Source organism: Poecilia mexicana, unplaced genomic scaffold (assembly GCF_051168715.1).
Source record: "Poecilia mexicana isolate PSO_F unplaced genomic scaffold, ASM5116871v1 scaffold_23, whole genome shotgun sequence".
Classification (NCBI taxonomy): domain Eukaryota; kingdom Metazoa; phylum Chordata; class Actinopteri; order Cyprinodontiformes; family Poeciliidae; genus Poecilia; species Poecilia mexicana.
The window spans coordinates 3,843,732-3,861,387 of NW_028263392.1; the positions used below are offsets into that span (position 1 = coordinate 3,843,732).

General features: G+C 39.4%; 3 protein-coding genes across 4 annotated transcripts; 2 read left to right on the forward strand and 1 right to left on the reverse strand.

The window, feature by feature from the left end:
• The first annotated feature begins 454 nt into the window (after positions 1-454).
• On the forward strand, positions 455-8,894 carry LOC106927784 (uncharacterized). Of its 2 annotated transcripts, XM_015003583.2 has the most exons (19): positions 455-563; positions 648-700; positions 778-838; positions 1,902-2,056; positions 2,167-2,231; positions 2,343-2,436; positions 2,625-2,888; positions 2,981-3,274; positions 3,509-3,760; positions 3,864-4,178; positions 4,266-4,387; positions 4,917-5,133; positions 5,222-5,374; positions 5,825-6,015; positions 6,188-6,339; positions 6,429-6,686; positions 7,571-7,724; positions 8,437-8,566; positions 8,756-8,894. In XM_015003583.2, coding segments are annotated over exons 1-19 (3,057 nt in total). In that variant the 5' UTR covers positions 455-561; the 3' UTR covers positions 8,881-8,894. The 2 variants fall into 2 exon arrangements, with proteins under 2 accessions (XP_014859069.2, XP_087859347.1); XM_088003221.1 differs by lacking the exon at positions 455-563 and having other exon boundaries at positions 572-700.
• A 736-nt stretch (positions 8,895-9,630) lies between these two features.
• Positions 9,631-13,938, forward strand: krr1 (KRR1 small subunit processome component homolog). The gene is made up of 10 exons (XM_015003585.2): positions 9,631-9,819; positions 10,281-10,456; positions 11,089-11,223; positions 11,335-11,460; positions 11,802-11,885; positions 12,393-12,449; positions 12,768-12,938; positions 13,109-13,186; positions 13,343-13,436; positions 13,514-13,938. Exons 1-10 carry the CDS (start codon positions 9,744-9,746, stop codon positions 13,663-13,665), a joined length of 1,149 nt encoding a protein of 382 aa, XP_014859071.2. The 5' UTR covers positions 9,631-9,743; the 3' UTR covers positions 13,666-13,938.
• Positions 13,939-14,516: 578 nt separating this feature from the next.
• On the reverse strand, positions 14,517-17,024 carry LOC148152474 (GLIPR1-like protein 1). The gene is made up of 6 exons (XM_088003222.1): positions 16,822-17,024; positions 16,192-16,437; positions 15,464-15,576; positions 15,251-15,336; positions 15,100-15,126; positions 14,517-15,003 (listed from the first exon to the last, which is right to left on the reverse strand). The coding sequence occupies exons 1-6, from the start codon at positions 16,972-16,974 to the stop codon at positions 14,837-14,839; spliced, it is 792 nt and encodes a 263-aa protein (XP_087859348.1). The 5' UTR covers positions 16,975-17,024; the 3' UTR covers positions 14,517-14,836.
• Positions 17,025-17,656: the final 632 nt, after the last annotated feature.

Sequence of the window (17,656 nt, forward strand, 5' to 3'; positions counted from 1 at the left end):
CTGCATTTCAAAAGGCAAAGGTTTTTGACTTTTGGATGTTTTCTGAGTTTCAAAGGTCAAAAAATTTCAACTTTTGAAACTCAAGACATTTCTACTTTTTTCTAGAACATTTCTGAGCTTAATCTGAAATTTTTAGATTTTCTAGAAAATTTTTGACGATTCAGACTTTTTTATAGAAAATTGCTGAAGATTTTTTTGGTGAAATTTTTTTTATATTTACAATTTTTATATTGATTTATATTAATTAATTTACTGATATTTAAACAATAATAATGATCAATAATGCCACAAAACCGCAAACACCCCAAATCAAACAAAAAACAAAGTTAAAAAAAAAATCGTAGGCTATAATTAAAAGTTGTTTTTATGAACGACATTTACAGCAGTACAAAGAACCGTTCCGTTAATATATTTCCTTTTTCCTTTTTTTTCCTCAAACATTTTTTGTGACGTCAGAAAACCTGAGCAGGTGAGGAGTAGCTCTGCACACCTGCCTCTTATTAACAGCCTGTCTGTCCTTTCCTGCTTCTCAGTTTGGTAAATACTCGGAAAAGAAAGAAAATGTAAGGAAATTCATATTCAGAGCGAGCTTAAATACCAAAACATCGCCTAATTATGTTATTTAATATGTATTTTAATGCTTTTAGGAACTCGTTAGAATTTTCCTTTATATTTTTCATATTGGTGCCTCATTCGTTTGGTAAGTATGGACCTACTCTCTTCTGTTCAATTATGCGTACGATAACTTGGTAAATGTTTACATTTATTTAAATACAGGAAGGTGCTACGACATGCTATTCTCACTTTGTTGGCTGGACACGGAGGACGCTTTAAATGGGTAAAAAAAAATAACCAGAAATGTACCTGTAGTAAAACTCCTAGCTGCTGAAATACTTATGACGCAGCAGTAAAAGTAACTGTCGGCCAGCAGCGCTCTCGTGCTCCTATGTAGTATTTTGTTACGAGCTTTATTCTCCCCAACTATAGGCCATAAATTAAAATATAACGCTATCACAAAATAACGAGTAGCGGAATTTCGGTAGCAAATAAATAGCGTAGTAAAAACATGCACTCACCGGTCTTTCTTTTTTTTAACGTTGTCTTTTGTCAGTCTCGTGACAGTTCAGCTGTTTCTGTTAACTGCTGTTGAAATATCCGCAGTGAAAACGTCACAAGGAGGTTTCTTATATTTTTTCGTTTCCTAAATGTCACAAAACAGGGCTGGATTTAGAAGATGTTGGGCCCATCCTATTTGGATTGAAGTAGACTTTTTATGCAACTAAACTACTGAACATAAAAAACAAAGTTGTTGCATAGAATTTCTAAGATATATTTAGTACATATTTTCTACTGTTACATGCCTATATTCATACTGCTGGGAGTTTTTGTCATTCAACCTAGAACTTAATTATAGATTTGAAAATGAGATGGGGATCTCTCAACTTTTAGCGTTATCACTTTTGATAAACGGTAATTTATTTACATTTAGCATAAATTATGTTTGCTTAAAGTGGTATTCTTTTCTAAAATCAATGGGAAACATCATGTTTAGCTTTACATAATCACTGAAACCCTCTTTATAATTAATTGACAATGTTTTGCACATTTCATCTTATCTTTAAAATTGTTGGACCAACAACTATTAAACCATTTCTGAATTATCATATTGTGTAGTTATAATTTAATTATGCTTGATAGTTTTGCTAGTATGAATCAAAGCTAAACCTTCATCTAGCCAAAATTCCTGAAAAATAATTTTACTATTATACATCTTAAACATTCTTTGTATTTGGAATAGGATATGTAAAGAAATCAGAAGTTTATCTTAAATGAATTGTAAAGGAAACAATTATTGCTTCAAAGTATAAAGACTTGTTTTTAAAGTATTTTTGTTCTTTCAGGCAAAATGGAAACTTGTGGCTCAACGGCACTTCACTGAACCCAATGAGAAAAGCAGGGCGAGTTACCTCTGTAACAGTGTCTCCAGTTGTAGAAAACAAAGTTGCATTGCAGTATGGAGGCTTTACTCAGAGATGGACCCTAACAATCAGCCCACGTAAGAACCAAAGTGTGTGTGTGTGTGTGTGTGTGTGTGTGTGTGTGTGTGCGTGTGTGTGTGTGTTTTTATCAATTAGTTGTACCCTGTAAGAACCTTCTCAATTTCAGGTACAAAGATGATCAAAATCACAGGCAAACACAAACCCTTAGAGCAGCCAGCAAATGTGACCAAGGTATTGCTAACATATATTTAAGCTTACTTTTGTTCAAAGATGAATGTCATTGTTACAGTGTTATACACTGCTTCCATTGGGACAAAATTTACTTGCGTATTTGTTCTTCAGGGCTTCCTGGAGTTGCTTGAACCTACTGAGGTGTTTGCTTGTGAAAGTGGCATAATGTTCCTCCACCAGGATGAGAACTTCTTCCTCGCTGTTGGTATGAAGAAATTTTCACTAACACTTTGAGGATGATGACTTGAAAGTTGAGCTTATAAAATGATTCACAAATATTAATACCTCTTGAAGTTTTTCACATTTTGCGATAAAGTAGGCTTTTGGGGTGAAAAAGTTTAGATATCACCTCTGCATGCCAACCACTTGAATGAACATTTTCTCTCCTCTGAGGTCATACATTGCGCTTCCCCATCAAACTGGAGACCAGGAGTCCCTTCATGTTACTGGTGTCCTGGTTGGTGAACAATCCAGAAGATGTCCCCTCTCACATGGTGACCCTTTACCACACTGAAATGGGATCCTACAACCCCTTCTTTGAGGACAACACCACCCTGGACCACTACCGCTTCACCGCCTTGGACCCCTGCACCCGCTACATGGTCTGTGTGGAGATTGCAGATACCTACTCTTTCACATGCCTCTCTACTATTTCAGGTATGAACATGTAGACCTTGCAGTTGAAAACAGTATTTTAATATGCAAGTTGAGGAATTTCAGGCTCATAAAATGTTCCCCGCCTCCACTAGACCCAGATGTTCCAAAGTATTTCGAAGTAAAGTCGTGGAGCAGCAGCAGTATATCCTTGGCGTGGGATTGCCCTGAAAACCTGAAGTACTCGGTTTTCCTCCTCACGATCTTCTACCTTAATGGTACGGACCATGTCATAGAGGAGACAGAGTTGTGGATGACAGACGACAGCTTCACGTTCACGCTGTCCGACCTGCAACCCTGTATCAGGCTGAAGTTTGGCCTGCACACTGTTTGCCAGTTGGGGTTGGAGTCGCGCTACAGCAGAATGGTCCTGAATGAAGGAAACTCTGGTAAGTCTGACATTTAACCAGATCATGTATATTGATATACTTTGATCTAAACCTTACCATTATAGCTTTGGCAGTGTGTTTAGGATTGTTTTATACATCAACTCAACAACTGTCACCAATCTCTTACTTTCTAGGGAAATGCTAGGTTTTTCATTTTAAAAACCAGTATTGTTTAAAGTTCTCCATAAAAGTTATGATTTTGATGTCAGAAAACCTGATCCGTCTTCTTGCCAGATTTCTCCAACATTTACTTCTTGCACCAGACTTCGTTTGCGCCCAACAATTACACTCTAAGCTGGGAGGTAAAGAACACCTCGTCCATCTCCACGTTTAGAGTTTACCATGAGGGGGCGCTGAAGGGCACCACACTCTTGACCATGCACACTGTGGCTGGGCTTCTGCCATGCCAGAAGTACCAAGCCAAGGTGGCGGCGGTGTGTGGTGACAACGTGGTCATGAGTGTCAGGACAATCACAGCTCACACAGGTAACACAAATCTGAGCATCTGACTGTCTATTGTATTCCCACAATCTGTAATCAGGTGACACAACTCACTTTTTGCGTTTTTGTTATTCTTGTAAATAATCAGGTCCTGGCGGTGTGTCCGAGCTCAGGTTTCGTGCCAGTGATTCCACAGTTGTGTGGACACCTAGCCTCCCTAATCAGCAGGCAGTAGCTTACATATACAAGCTCTCCCTGGAGAACAACTCCCTCATCGAGAGCAGCCGTGTGTTCAACAACGAGTTGCCTCTTCCAGATCTGGAGGCAGGAAAGTCCTACATTCTGGACATATGGGAGGAGTGCAACGGCCTGTGGGAGCCTGAACCGTCCCGTTTGGGTTTTGAAGGAGTCAATTCAACGTTCGAGATTGATGTGAGGGCCATTGAATCCCCTCACAATAATGGTCAGTTGTAGGTGTCATCAACCTTGTTGAGGTAGACTTTGTGTTTTGAAACAAAAGCTAACTTTCTACATTGGGCCTTTTTTGTAGAGCTGCAGTTTGATTTAAACAACATTGGTCTTAGGATGGTCGTTCCCTGGTCTTTGCCTCATGATCAACGGAATGACCCATCAGAATCTAGAGCTAAGCTGGATCAGATTCTAAAGACTAAGGTGAGACAAATGAGTAACTTGGAATATATACAAAACAGGTTTGTGTGTTATAGTTACATTTACTATGGTCAAATTTGTTGTTGAGGTGATGCCTTGTTAGATATTTACATGTTACACAACCAATAGACTTGTAAATAACTTTTGGATATCGGTTTTGATAGTATTGATCATAAATTATTCATACCTCTTAAACTTTATCATGTTTCTAAACTGCTCAAAATTAAGCTTCAATGTGTTTTAATAAGATTTTGATAGACCAACACAAAGTACAAGTTCATGAAGTGGAAACCAAATGAAATGTAGTTTTTAAATCTTTTTTTTATAAACTGAAATCTAAAAAGTGCTATATCTGTCTAAATGCTAAAAATAAAAGTTTAAAGGTTCTGAATACATTGGCAAGGAACTTTATAGTTTATAAATCATTGCATACAAGACACAAGATCACTTTAATTTAAGCAGCATTTTTCATACATATGCAACAAACTAAAATGGTTCTGCCATAATTGAAAGATTATCTGTGTCCTTTAAGCTGGAGGAACTGCTGAAGGACTATGAGCGGCCAGCCCGCATTGAGCTGGATTTTCTGGGACCTGCAGATGAGCCAGCAAGGACAGCAGTTGTTTTTAGGTCCTTTGATGCATCTAACACAAAAAACGTCGACCTACCAGTTGACGACCAGCTCAGACACATTAGCTCTCTTAACATGTCTGACATCAGTGTAGAGAACGGAGTCATTTACTGGGATGGTAAGTGATGTCATGGTGCTTACCTTGGTCTCATGTACAATACGTTATTCTCAGTCAAAACAATTTTTGAGGCTTTTTGTATTTTCAGGTTCAGACTTGTGTGCATCCATGCAACCTTTCTGTCCCCGTGATTCTGTGTGCGTCAACACTCTGGGCTCATACAGGTGTGTCTGCCAGGACGGTTACTATGACGTCGGCTCTTTTCTACATCTACCTGCAGCTTCACATCCAGTCTGCAAAGGTACAAAGCAGCACTCTTGATGTTTTTGTAAAAACACTTTGCTTTTCATTTGAAATAGGTCCCACTCTTGACTGATATTTAAAGGGAAGGTTTAACTCATGAAAGTTATTTATATTGGATAGTTTAAAGTCCTGATAAAAAGATCACACAGGATTTTTGGCACTTTGCAGTTCTGGATTAAACAAGTTTCAACAGAGGAACAATTGTTGCTATCCATCAATCCAGGAAGGTTTCCCATGCAATGTCAAGTCCATGGTGTTGCAATAAAGATTATACACTGGTGGAAAACCTTTGACTTACCTGTCAGTCTGAACACTGTTAACTGCTGAATATATTACAGATTGTACAGTTCAGAGCTCTGACCGGTTTCTTGTTGAACTGACATCCACAAAAAAATAAAATGCATGTAAAAGTCCTGCTAAAAAATGCAGCATCTCTTGTCTCAAACAGATAAAGGACTTTTCAGCCAGTGTCTGCAGAGAGTTATAACAGGTGGAATAGCAAAAGCCTACCTGACCTCTCTGTTTGGGGGAAAGCTTGAGGTCAAACTGAATGACGGCCAGTGTCCAGTGAATGAGACGGAGGTTGTGTACTACTTCAACACCTCGCGGCATCCACCAGGGTGTGGAATGGAGAAAGAGGTCAAACTAACTTGCATTTCAGAAGAAAATGCTGCTTTAGCCACTTCATTTGTTTTCAAATTTACTTCATTTTAATTGTTCAATGTTGGAAAATGTCATTGACACTTGCTGCTTTTTTGGGGGATGTTTTTAAATTGTTTGCATAGAAGTGTGTGTGCGTGTGTGTATCCAGGGGAATAAAACCCACATCGTGCTCCAAAATACTCTGAGCATCAGTTTGAGTAAAGAGCATACAATCAGCCGGCGAGATCTCAAGGTTGTCTGGAAGTGCATCTACCCTCGACACTATGTCCGAAATGCTCAAGTCGTTGCAAGCATGGAATGGTGAGGAACACATCCTAGTGCTTTCCTAATTTTATAAGATGAAATCAGTTGGAATAGATGAGTTTGAGGGTGTGCTGTTTTGGTTTCAGGCTGTCCTTACTCTCCCTGGTAGAGTTTAACTCATCGGTACTGCTGGGTCTGACCATGCACTTGTTTAAGGACGAGTCTTACAGCCGTGCTTACGCGGATCCCATAGAGCTGGGACACGAGGACACCTTGTACTTCCAGGTGGCTCTGCAGACAAACCGCTCATTTGCCTCGGATATGCTGCTGCAGGTGGAGTCCTGCTGGGCCACCGAGAGCACCGATCCACAAGACGCAGTCCAGGCTGTCTTTCTTGAAGATGGGTATGTTTTTCTTATATTCTTCTGTTTTCATTTGGAAATCTAAAAATTATCAGTATCCAAACCAATTTTGATACGGCCAAAACGCCCCCTCATCCTAGCCCTGCTGTAGTGGCTGGTGGAGTACTGCTGTGTCACTGACAAGATTGCAGGTTGCTACATATGGAGGCTGACATTTTTGCTCATTAGTCTCTACAACATCATTCAAACTCTGATCTGAAGAAAAGCCTCCACACAGCAGGACAGTGAGGAGGGTCACTGGTTTCCTTCCAGACACGGAGCTCTGTTTGTATCCCAAAATGTTCAGTGTTGGTTTTTCCTCTTTGCTGCCTCTGATTAATTTTCTCTTTTCCCAGCCTGACACTTGAGGTGTAAAGCCTTCCCTTGAAGGTTCACATGTGCTTTTCCATCTTCAGATAGTAAACGGTTCTCTGTAAGATGTTAAGTTTTGGACAACCTTTTATTAGCTAATCCTACTTTAAATTTCTCTACAACTTTTTCCCTGGCCTGCTTGGTGTTTATCTAACTAACACTTTGACTCCTTCACAGAACAGCTCGATTATACAGTGAGATTGCATTCTACACAGTTGGTTACACCAGAATTTATTTAGGTGACAAAAGCATGCCCCGCTTCTTAAAAATTTGATAATGAATCATCAGCATGTACCTGAGTTCTGCACTAATTTGTCTTGGTCCCATTACATAAATTAAAAAAGAAATCCAACCAAATACTTTTAAATTTGAACAGTTTTACATTCCAAACACAAACTGGTATAAATACTTTTGCGAGGCACTATAAGTTTTATTTAAGGTTACCTCGTGTATAGTGTTTTTAAATATTTACTGTAGATTTTAAGGAGACTGTTTGTTCCACCGCTTCCCTTCAGCTGTCCCACTGACAACACATTCCAGTGGCTCTCTGCTAACGGCCTGGCACAGAGGAGCAGGTTTTCCATCCAGATGTTCCACATGCCCAAAGGCCTACCGCTCTACTTCCACTGCCTGACCAACATATGTGGGCATAAGGAAGACCGCACTCAGGTAAGACTGTGCAGATAATGGCATCAGATCCACTGAGTGTAGAGCTTTGCCCTCATTCATATAAAATGCACTCTAATAATGAACTATGATCAACTGTAAGGTGTCTTCAAATCCAGATTAATCTGTCCACATCCTGGGTTTTACTTGGCCTTGTATTAAAACCTTGGTGGTGATCAAATCAAACAATTGACCTCTGACTCTGAGCTTTGAAATTCAAACCGCAGTACCAAGACACAGATGGTATGTTATCTTGTCAGTTTGCAACATATTCTTTAGCATCATTAAGAGGATAAACTGTAAGAGGAATATGTCAAACATGTTGGCAGCTTTGAAAGCAGTTATTTAAAATCTTTCCATACATTCGTACTGGGAATTGGCCCATATCTATATGCAAGCCACAACTTCCTGGATATTTATTCAAGCCAAATATTTGATCCTGAAGATATCAAACTGACTAATTTTTTTCTTTAGGATAATCATATTAAAACCAAATTTGTTTTTATTTTAGTTGGTTTTAAAATCAGTTTATGAAGAAATTATTCTTCTAATGCTGTATGACAAATGTCTGTTAATTTCTTTTACGTTTTCCGATCATCCAAGGAATTTTTTTTCCTTTTATTTCTGTGAAATGAGAGAAGATTTACAAGCTTTAACTTTTTATATGTTGTGACCTTGCTTTAAAAGAAACTAGCTGACCCTTATTTAATTGCAGAACTGCAGCATCCAGTTGCGCCCAAAAAGGTCGGCTGGCCAGACGGACAAACGAGAGAAACGAGCTGCAGTTGTGTCTGCTGGACCGCTGACGGTCAACATGAGGGTGAAGTCCAGCCATCCGTCCGACTGTGAGTCTACCGCCTCAGATTAGCATAATGAATTATGGCACAAACTTCAACAAGATCACCTGATGTAATTTGTAGTTTTTTTTTGTTTTTTTTTCATTCAAATTAACACATTTTAATTAGCAAATCATACTTACAATAAATGTTCCTAATGTTCTGTGTTTCGGGTAAACTTATTTCTCTCTCTTTCAGGGGCAGAGCACATGAGCGTGATTGTTATCATTGCTGCATTAATAAGCTTTTTAGGAATCTCTGTGCTCTCACTGAGTGCCATTAAGGCAGTGATGATGTACTATGAGAAGCTACGGCTTCAATAAACAGCTTGAAATCACTTCTGAGACCTTTTTGTGTTGGTGTGACCATGGAAACTGCTCCCCCGCAGATCAAAGCCATTAACTGTTATCTGAAAGCTGTTTGAGGGGACAGGCGGGTTACAGAAACAAAACATAGTTAATAGAAAATGCCAAATTTTTAATTGCTGCGGTCTACCCAAATGTCCTGATGTTTTTCCATGCTGGTGAATTATTGAAGTTTAAAATGGAGGAAAAATAGACAGCAGTGATTTTAAAGGTCTTTTATTTTTTAAATACTTGTCACACTGTGACTGGTCAAGGAAAAACCTCCAAAGTTTACAAATAGAGTAAAGTGTAAGGATTCATAAAAGGTAAAAAAAAAAAAAAAAGTCTGATTTATACATGAGACAAAAGCCAGAAAAATGTTTATTTGAAGTTGAATTGCTTTTAAATGTCTGAATTTCTGTTCTGGGATCTTTACTCTGAAACTGAAGTAAAAACCATAACCTCCTTATGAAGACGATAGACAATTCTCTTTAATCTAATTTTTGTTTTATATTTTCATGTTATATACTGTAAGTATGCATAGTGGATTAAAAAAAACAATTTGCTACTATGGTGAGCGGTGCGGCAATGCTAATGAAAAAAATAGCTAATTAACGTAATTATTTTTCAATTATTAAAAATAAAAACGCAGTTAAATCCGCATTTTATTATATATACAACTAAGTCTTTTTCTCTTTTAAATAACGCAGTTTTTTATATAGAAAAGGCAGTCAAGTTACACATCTCCGTTTTATATTTAGAAATATGAACAGTCCTTTCTGTAAACAGTTACGTTTACAGGAAGAAGCAAAGATTTGCGTCACTTCCGCCGTTTCTCAAAAATGGCGGCCTCCACCGCTAAAGACGGCATGAGTGGAGCCCAAACAGCTAAAAGCCCCAAAAAGGCCAAAGTTCAAGGTAAGTTCTGGATCCTACAGAGTCCCAGACTGTTAGCTGCTAATGCAGGGAGCAAAAAAAAAAAAAAAGTTTACGGAAGACATTTTTATTCCAAATTTGTTGACGTATTCGTTACCCATCATGATGCACGCTGTAATCCACTCCAGTCGGTTTACGAAATGACTTCGCTCTGTCTGTGCTGTTAACTGTTTACATATTGTATCATAAAGTTAACAATGCGACAATGAAACTCATTAAAAAATCTAGAAGTCTGTTACAGATCCTCTGACAGGATTTAAATATAATGGACTCCATCGACACTCGTAACTTTATTAGGTGAACCTTTGACAAGGTGTTTAGATGCCGAAATGCATCGAGTTGTTGTGATTGGCTGATGCGCAATTTGTATCAAGCTTTAAAAATCTTTTTGTCACTTGTAGTGACATACTTTCACTGAATGTGATTTCTTGTGTGCCTCGCAGTGGATGAATCTGAACTCCTGACTGTTCCTGATGGGTGGAAGGAGCCGGCGTTCACCAGAGAGGACAACCCCCGCGGGCTGCTGGAGGAGAGCAGCTTCGCCACGTTGTTCCCCAAATACAGGGAAGCTTACCTGAAAGAGTGCTGGCCGCTGGTGGAGAAAGCTCTGGGAGACCTGGTATGTACATGCAGTCATCCCACCGATTTACATTTTTCAGAGCTTTTATTGGATATTCAATGAAAAATTTAACTTCCAAGATAACTAATGGAAAGAGCTTACGTATGTGTGAAGTTTTTATTTTTGCACTGTATTGCCAAAAACATGGTGACCACAGACCTAATAGTGCTTTGTCTTTTGCTACAAAGAGTCAATTTAAAAATATATTAACTCCAGATTGAAATTAAATGTGTTGGCTTTAGCGTGAACAGCTGAGATCATGGATTGGAATTGGGACAATTTTATTTTTAATAAATTATAAAAATAAGCTCAAGTCTTATAGGCAGGGGTGTCCAAAGTCGGTCTTCGAGGGGCCGGCATCCTGCATGTTTTAGTTTTCTCCCTGGTTTAGTACACCTGCATCAAACGATGGCTCGTTAGAAGGCTTAAGGAGAACATTCACTTGCTCAGGAGGTTGTTACTACCACTAGGGGAAGAACTAAAACATGCAGGATGCCGGCCCTCGAGGACCGACTTTGGACACCCCTGCTTATAGGTTTCATCAGAAGCCTGTTCATTAGTCATATTGGTATTGCTTCAGGGCCCGGGTTTTCAGCCCATTCCCAAATGTTGCTAAATCTTGTTTCTTTCAGCACATCAAAGCTTCTCTGGACCTGATCGAGGGAAGTGTCACCGTCAGCACCACCAAGAAGACATTCGATCCATATGCCATTTTGAAAGCCAGAGACCTCGTTAAGCTGCTGGCAAGAAGCGTCCCATTTGAGCAGGTAAAGGCCTCTGCTCTGTTTATCACAACCTACCTGGTTCACACAGTCCCTAACCTGTACCACCCTCTGAAAACACGGATTACCTTCCACTGTCATCCTGCTTGTTTCCAGGCTGTCCGCATATTACAAGATGATGTGGCCTGTGACATAATAAAAATCGGCACTATGGTGAGGAACAGAGAGCGGTTTGTGAAGCGGAGGCAGCGGCTGATTGGCCCCAAGGGCTCCACCTTAAAGGTAAAACCTAAAACTAATTTAGCTTGTTACATCAGAGCTAATTCAGCATAAAAAGTTTACCTTGTGTAAATATTGTCTCGAGATATATATATATATATATATATATACTACATCTTTCTTGTAAAACGCATACATTCATCAGTGGAAACAAATTATTAGTAAAGTTCCACCAGGTGGCAGCAGAGTGTTTTAGCTACAGAATTTCTCTTCCCCTCTGCAATTCAGCTAACCAGTTATAATTGTATTACAATGTAAAAATTATTCTGTAACCAATTGTTAAATATTAACTTATTAAATAATCTTTTTCATGGTGTTTTTTTTTTTTTTCTTTTGTTTTCTAGGCATTAGAGTTGTTAACCAACTGCTATGTGATGGTGCAGGGTAACACTGTGTCAGCACTGGGGCCCTACAATGGCCTAAAAGAGGTAAGTGTGTCACAGTGGCCTGCTGTAAGTCTGTAGTATGTTTGGAAAACTCAAATGTTTAAACAAAAATAGAGTTTTATACATCCAACCTTTGATTCTGATACATTTCTGCTGTTAACGGAGGCCGAGATTGACAACTTAAAAGGGCAGTATTATGTGTTTTCCGTCGAGATGGTATCACTTTGCATATAGAACAATAAAGTAACTCTGATGTTAAAAAAGTTACAAATGTCGCATATAACTTAAAAGAAATCGGGCCACTGTCTCTTTAAAACTCCTGCTCTTCTGAAACTCTACTTTCAGGAAGTCATCACAAGCTCAAAAAAGTCTATTTTACAAAATACTGCCCCTGTATAGTAAAATAAAGAGGATTTCTAGCAGTATTAGATATATTGCTAAAAGGCACACTCAACAAAGTATAAATTGATTCACTGCAAAGTTTATATTTTATAGTTCTAAGTGTAATGAAAGTACCGCAGAACGAAGAATAATTATTTTATTATACAGGTACGCAAAGTGGTAATGGACACCATGAAGAACATCCACCCCATCTACAACATCAAGGTATGTTAGCTGCTCTCCGACACAGCTTCCTATTTAAGGGTAAAAAGTCTAAGACATTCATGTCCAATGAAGAGTTTCTCCATCCTTGTTCTTGATTTCCTGACGGAAACAAATCCCTCTGGGTTTGAATGCCATGGCTGGCTCAACCTGGAGCTGAGGGCATAAAAAATTGTTTTGGAAATATTTACAATTGTCGGAAATGCCATTAACATTGGTCATTGAAAGAGTACACCATTAATTATCCATTCTATAGCTTTTACTCTTCTGTTCCATCAGTCAACACTCTAACTTTCTCTTTCTTACTGCCTGAACCGTCAGACGTTGATGATCAAACAGGAGCTTTCTAAAGACCCAGACCTGCGGATGCAGAACTGGGAACGCTTCCTGCCCAAGTTCCGCCACAAGAACCTCTCCAAGCGCAAGGAACCCAAGAAGAAGAGCGTGAAGAAGGAGTACACCCCGTTCCCTCCTCCACAGCCTGAAAGCAAGGTCAGGTGGCGTTAGCATGTGAAAAAAGGGATTTGTGCAACTACCTTGATATCATCACACCTCCTAAGTGCATTTGTCTTATTATCTAACTGACCTAATGTCTGACTTTTATCCAATTTATCTCACATTGAGATAAATTTGTGACTTTAACTGCTTGGATTCCATCACAGGTTGATCAGGAGCTTGCCTCGGGTGAATTCTTTTTGCGTGAAAGTGTGAAAAGGAGGAAGAAGATGGGAGAAATTAAGGTAAGCATTTGTTAGGTTTTTTTCTGTTGCTTAAATGTAGCCACTTTCATGTGAAAGAGACTTCCTTAAGTATTTGCTAAAAAAAGAACTGAAACGTATGAAGTAAAGTTGCATCACCCTGAAGAAATGTAACAATAGTGTTTGTTCTTTTTTCAGGTCAAACAAGCAGAAGCGCTGACCAAGAAGCAAGAAGAGCGGAACAAAGCCTTCATTCCTCCCAAAGAGAAGCCATTAATGAAGACAGCCAAAGGTAGCTGAGATCAGAGGACCTATCACTGTAAGGTGACTGTAAAGTCCTGATTAACCACCTGAGTGTTTGTGTCACAGCTCCCACAGAAGGAAAACTGGACATAGCAGCCATCAAGGAGAAGGTGAAAAAGGCCAAAACAAAAAAACTGGGAGCTCCACCTGTGATCCCTCCTCCGCCCACCAGCAGCACCACAGACAAAAAGAAGAAAAAAACAAAAGACAAAGGCTAACAGCTCACCAAGTCCCATCATATAAACATGTACTATATGCTGGTAATTAATTGTTGGGACAGTCGCAGCATACCGAAAGAGGACTGGAAGGGTTTAAATTCTTCCCAGATTTCAAGATGCAAAGTGTTAGAGATGATGTACATAAATGTTTCTTCCTTTCTTGTCTATTTTAACAGTTTTGGACAGATGTATTTCCTTGTTTGCTTAGACTATGTGTCACTGAGGATGCTGAGTAACTCAAAAATGTAAAATTAAAGGTTTTTTTAATGTGAATATTATTAAATTGTTCTTTTGTCATCCATGTTACATTACACATTACACTATTATTTTCACCAGAAGCTGACGGTTACCAAGGTCTAGGATAGTCATTGAGAGATGTCTCTGCTTCAGCACACCTGGCTCCAACATTAGCTCATTAGCTAATGTAGCGCTAGACTGCATGATAGAGAAGCAGTTTCACCATTTAATTAAAGTGGAGGATAAGGGACACATCTAAAAGTTGCAGGTTGTGCTTTTGCTGTGGGAAAAGCACAACCCATGTATGAGACCTTAGTTCTCAAAGTGGACGTCAGGGGTATGAGTCCTGGCCTGATGACCTTTGCCACATGTCTTCCCCTACTTTCATTACCTACTCCCCAGTCTAACCACTCTCAAAAGAAGAAAAGTTGCAGGACTCTGGGACTTGACCACTGGTCTAGGGCAAATTCTTACCCAGTGGGATGCCCTTTGGCATTCAGAATTACATTGTCTTTTTTCTTGACATGGATTTAACAAGTTGTTTGAAATATACTTTTGAGATTGATTCTTATTGCCATACATATGTCAGTATTCCAAGAAAATTCCTCACTCCATTGTACCATCACCAGCAGCTTTTAATGTTCAGAACCAAACTGATTGTCACATCTAAATGTAGCAGCACTGGTAGTTAAAGGGGATTCAGGTTTAGTTCAATAAAGACTTGGAAGTGATATTGTATGGTAGATTTTGTCCGTACAAGCGTCATCCTCAGAACAATCACAAATATAAGGTTGTGGTAGCATTTTGTTGTTGAGATAATGGAGATGTGCTCTAAAATTGTGTTGCTTGGCAATATCGTTTGCATACTCCACTAGTATATTTGGAGATCATTGTGGGACGCCATCCATCTGGGTCTCCCATCAGACCAAAAACACTACTCATAGCAGAAGAGATTGGGGTAAACGTAATGGACTACGTATGCAGCAATGCACGTCAAGATGACGGCGATGGGCCGCACAATCAGGATATCCAGAAAAGTGTTGGTAGGTGCAACGCTACTTCTAGGTCCATCCGTGTCCCAGCCTGGAGCCCAGTTGTAATCTAGGAGACCAAAGCATCCATTTTTAGATTTACAGTAGAGTACAACTGGGCACTTTTACTTTGATAGGATTCTGGATTTTCTGCACAGTCACATACTTTTTCTGGAATCTCGTTGTAGATTACCTGCAGCGAAACACAAAATGCTTTAGCAAAGTCTTCCTGGTTCGGAAATGTGGTTCCGGTAAATTTAGTCCAATATTAGCATTGTTATGACCATGACTTTTAAACATAGAAATGTCATACTTACGACACAGTTTGTTGTCACATTCGCCTTTGCAGCCAGAGCATGGATTTCCAGTAGTTCCATAAGGATGAATTCCATCGATATCTCCACTGCAAAAGGAAGCATCTGGTTGAAAAACCTTTGGAGTCAAAACTTCCCTCTGTTTGCCATCAGTCCTTAGTGTATTTACAGGTTTTAAGACATTGCTTGGTTGGTTGTACTGATAGAGTAAATTACCCTGGGGCGTAGTTGCATACAAAAATGGCACCCTGAAGACCGTCAAAGTTTTTGATACCATGTGGACAGTACACAACAGCGCAGCCAACCTTGTAGCTTTGTGCCCACACAACCTGAGAAAGGAAGGATACCACATATTTACATACATAGTATAAAACACATAACCTTATTTTTTTTTCTGTCTGACGTTAAAACCAACACTTTTCCTGTCTCAAGTTAGATTGGAAAGCAATAATTCAAGCTATCCTGAGCTCCAGAAGGGGGCATTTTTAAATTTCTTGCTTTTCTTCAAAGTCAAATGTTTACAGCCTGTCCACATCCCAATAGTTTGCACCTGGAATGTGTGCTCATACACCTCAGACACACAGTGGCATCCTCGTCTGGCAGCAACATTCAAAGTCCTTCGAACCCACAAGTTTACGCTTGAGGTGGTGTTTGCAGACTGCAAGTTTCAACCTTTTCCCTTCAGATTTAGCAACGGTCAGGAGACTTTCAAGTTATCTCATCATAAATTGTTTCAAGGCATATTAATCCTAATATATGTAAATGTTATGTATGTACAATTGTCACTGTTCTCCTGTTTACCAAATAGAAATTATTTCTATAATCCCAACTGACCTAAAACAGGAAGTGTTCAGTGTTAATGTCAGACACTAATTAAATAAGGGTATGTGGTTTTCATACAGAGCAGAGTTTTATCTGTAGAAGAGCGATTTCTGTGCACATACCTGTCTATAGTGGCTACAGACAGCTGTGCATCTGTCTCCCTTGTAGGTGTAATGCTTGGCTTCATCCACCCACTTTTGAATGGCACTCTTTACGCTGAACTTATCCAGCGGGCCCGTCCAGATGTTCTCTCCCACGGAGGCAAATGTGGGGTGCATGTAATGAGCCTCCCTGAGGTGGACATTGTGTCGGTCATTACAATGTTTCCCCCACGCTCTGGCGGTAATGGCCAACGCCTCATCCCACGACTTCATGACATCATGCACACGCGCAAACAAAATAAAACAAAGCATTATTTTTTTTACTTCAGTTACTTTTAACAGGAAGTTATAAAAATGACCAGATGACAGAACTAATTCAAAGTTATGCTTAGAAACCAAACTGGTGGTTTCATTGATTTAGGCAATGTGTATTCACTTACAGCTGCTTCTGTGTTGATGAGAATACTTTCACCCACTTGTTGGATCTCCACAAACTACAATGTTTTTTCTCTCTAACCAATTGTTTTTTACAATTGGTTGTAATTTGGTTAATTACAACCAAATTTCAGTTTTAATCAATGACATCCTGCAAAGCCACCAGTCTGTTCTTCTTTCTTGGCAGTGAAACACAGTGTGATGTGCAGGACTCACCATGTACAGCATGTCGTTTGCAGGTGGTCTGACAGCTGAGCGGGCTTTGTTGTGCTCCTCCACACACTCGGCGATGAATTTCTCATCCGTGATTTGAGGCAGCGTCACGGCAGAAACCCCCAAATCCAGGAGAACAACAACCCACAGCAACATCTTCAGTTCTCTGCAAAGTGCCGTCTGTAAACTGCAAAGAGTTTAACGAACACAGGAAATGATCCTCAAAGACAGGATGTAGAGTAGTTTATTTTGGTAACACTTTATTTGAGGGGGTGTGCGTAAGACTGACATAACACCTGTCATGAACATGAACGAGTCCTTATGAATGTCTATGACTGTTGTCATGAAGTGTCATTCGGTAAACAATGACACTTTTAATGCAAAGTTGCATTAAAAGTCCATTAAAAGTGCCAACTTTGCATGATTTTGTAAATAATGACAATTTAATGCAACGTTGGCACTTTTAATGGACTTTCAATCCAACTTTTAGAGCAACTTTGCATTAAAAGTGTCATTATTTACGAGAGGCTTCACTTCAACACTGGATGCACTGACAGTGCCCTCTGTTGGTTCCAGTTTTACCTCACAACTGGACAGAATTCATCTCCCTGGGTCACTTCACATCAAATCGACAGTCACATGCAGTGGTCCTCAGGGGTCAGTCCTTAGTCCTATACTCTTTATCCTTTACTTTCTTCCCCTTGGCCAGGTTGTCAACCTTCATAATTTCTGAAAGACCTCCTCATATCACCTATGAAACATTTCCAAAATCTGTCCCATTCTCTCCCTCTCAGACAACGAAAACTGGTCTATGCCTTTGTTAGAATTCCTAGCTAGA

What these genes read in the sequence shown, in the direction of transcription:
- LOC106927784 (XM_088003221.1), top strand. Translation starts at nt 616, where the DNA reads ATGTTATTTAATATGTATTTTAATGCTTTTAGGAACTCGTTAGAATTT. An exon ending in AGCCAGCAAATGTGACCAAG is followed by an intron (nt 2,232 to 2,342) that starts GTATTGCTAACA and finishes TTTGTTCTTCAG; the next exon opens with GGCTTCCTGGAGTTGCTTGA. An exon ending in CGGAGTCATTTACTGGGATG is followed by an intron (nt 5,134 to 5,221) that starts GTAAGTGATGTC and finishes TTGTATTTTCAG; the next exon opens with GTTCAGACTTGTGTGCATCC.
- krr1 (XM_015003585.2), top strand. Translation starts at nt 9,744, where the DNA reads ATGGCGGCCTCCACCGCTAAAGACGGCATGAGTGGAGCCCAAACAGCT. An exon ending in GAAGCGTCCCATTTGAGCAG is followed by an intron (nt 11,224 to 11,334) that starts GTAAAGGCCTCT and finishes GCTTGTTTCCAG; the next exon opens with GCTGTCCGCATATTACAAGA. An exon ending in CTCCACAGCCTGAAAGCAAG is followed by an intron (nt 12,939 to 13,108) that starts GTCAGGTGGCGT and finishes ATTCCATCACAG; the next exon opens with GTTGATCAGGAGCTTGCCTC.
- LOC148152474 (XM_088003222.1), bottom strand. Translation starts at nt 16,974, where the DNA reads ATGTTGCTGTGGGTTGTTGTTCTCCTGGATTTGGGGGTTTCTGCCGTG. An exon ending in TCTGTAGCCACTATAGACAG is followed by an intron (nt 15,577 to 16,191) that starts GTATGTGCACAG and finishes TTCCTTTCTCAG; the next exon opens with GTTGTGTGGGCACAAAGCTA. An exon ending in GTATGCAACTACGCCCCAGG is followed by an intron (nt 15,337 to 15,463) that starts GTAATTTACTCT and finishes TTCCTTTTGCAG; the next exon opens with TGGAGATATCGATGGAATTC.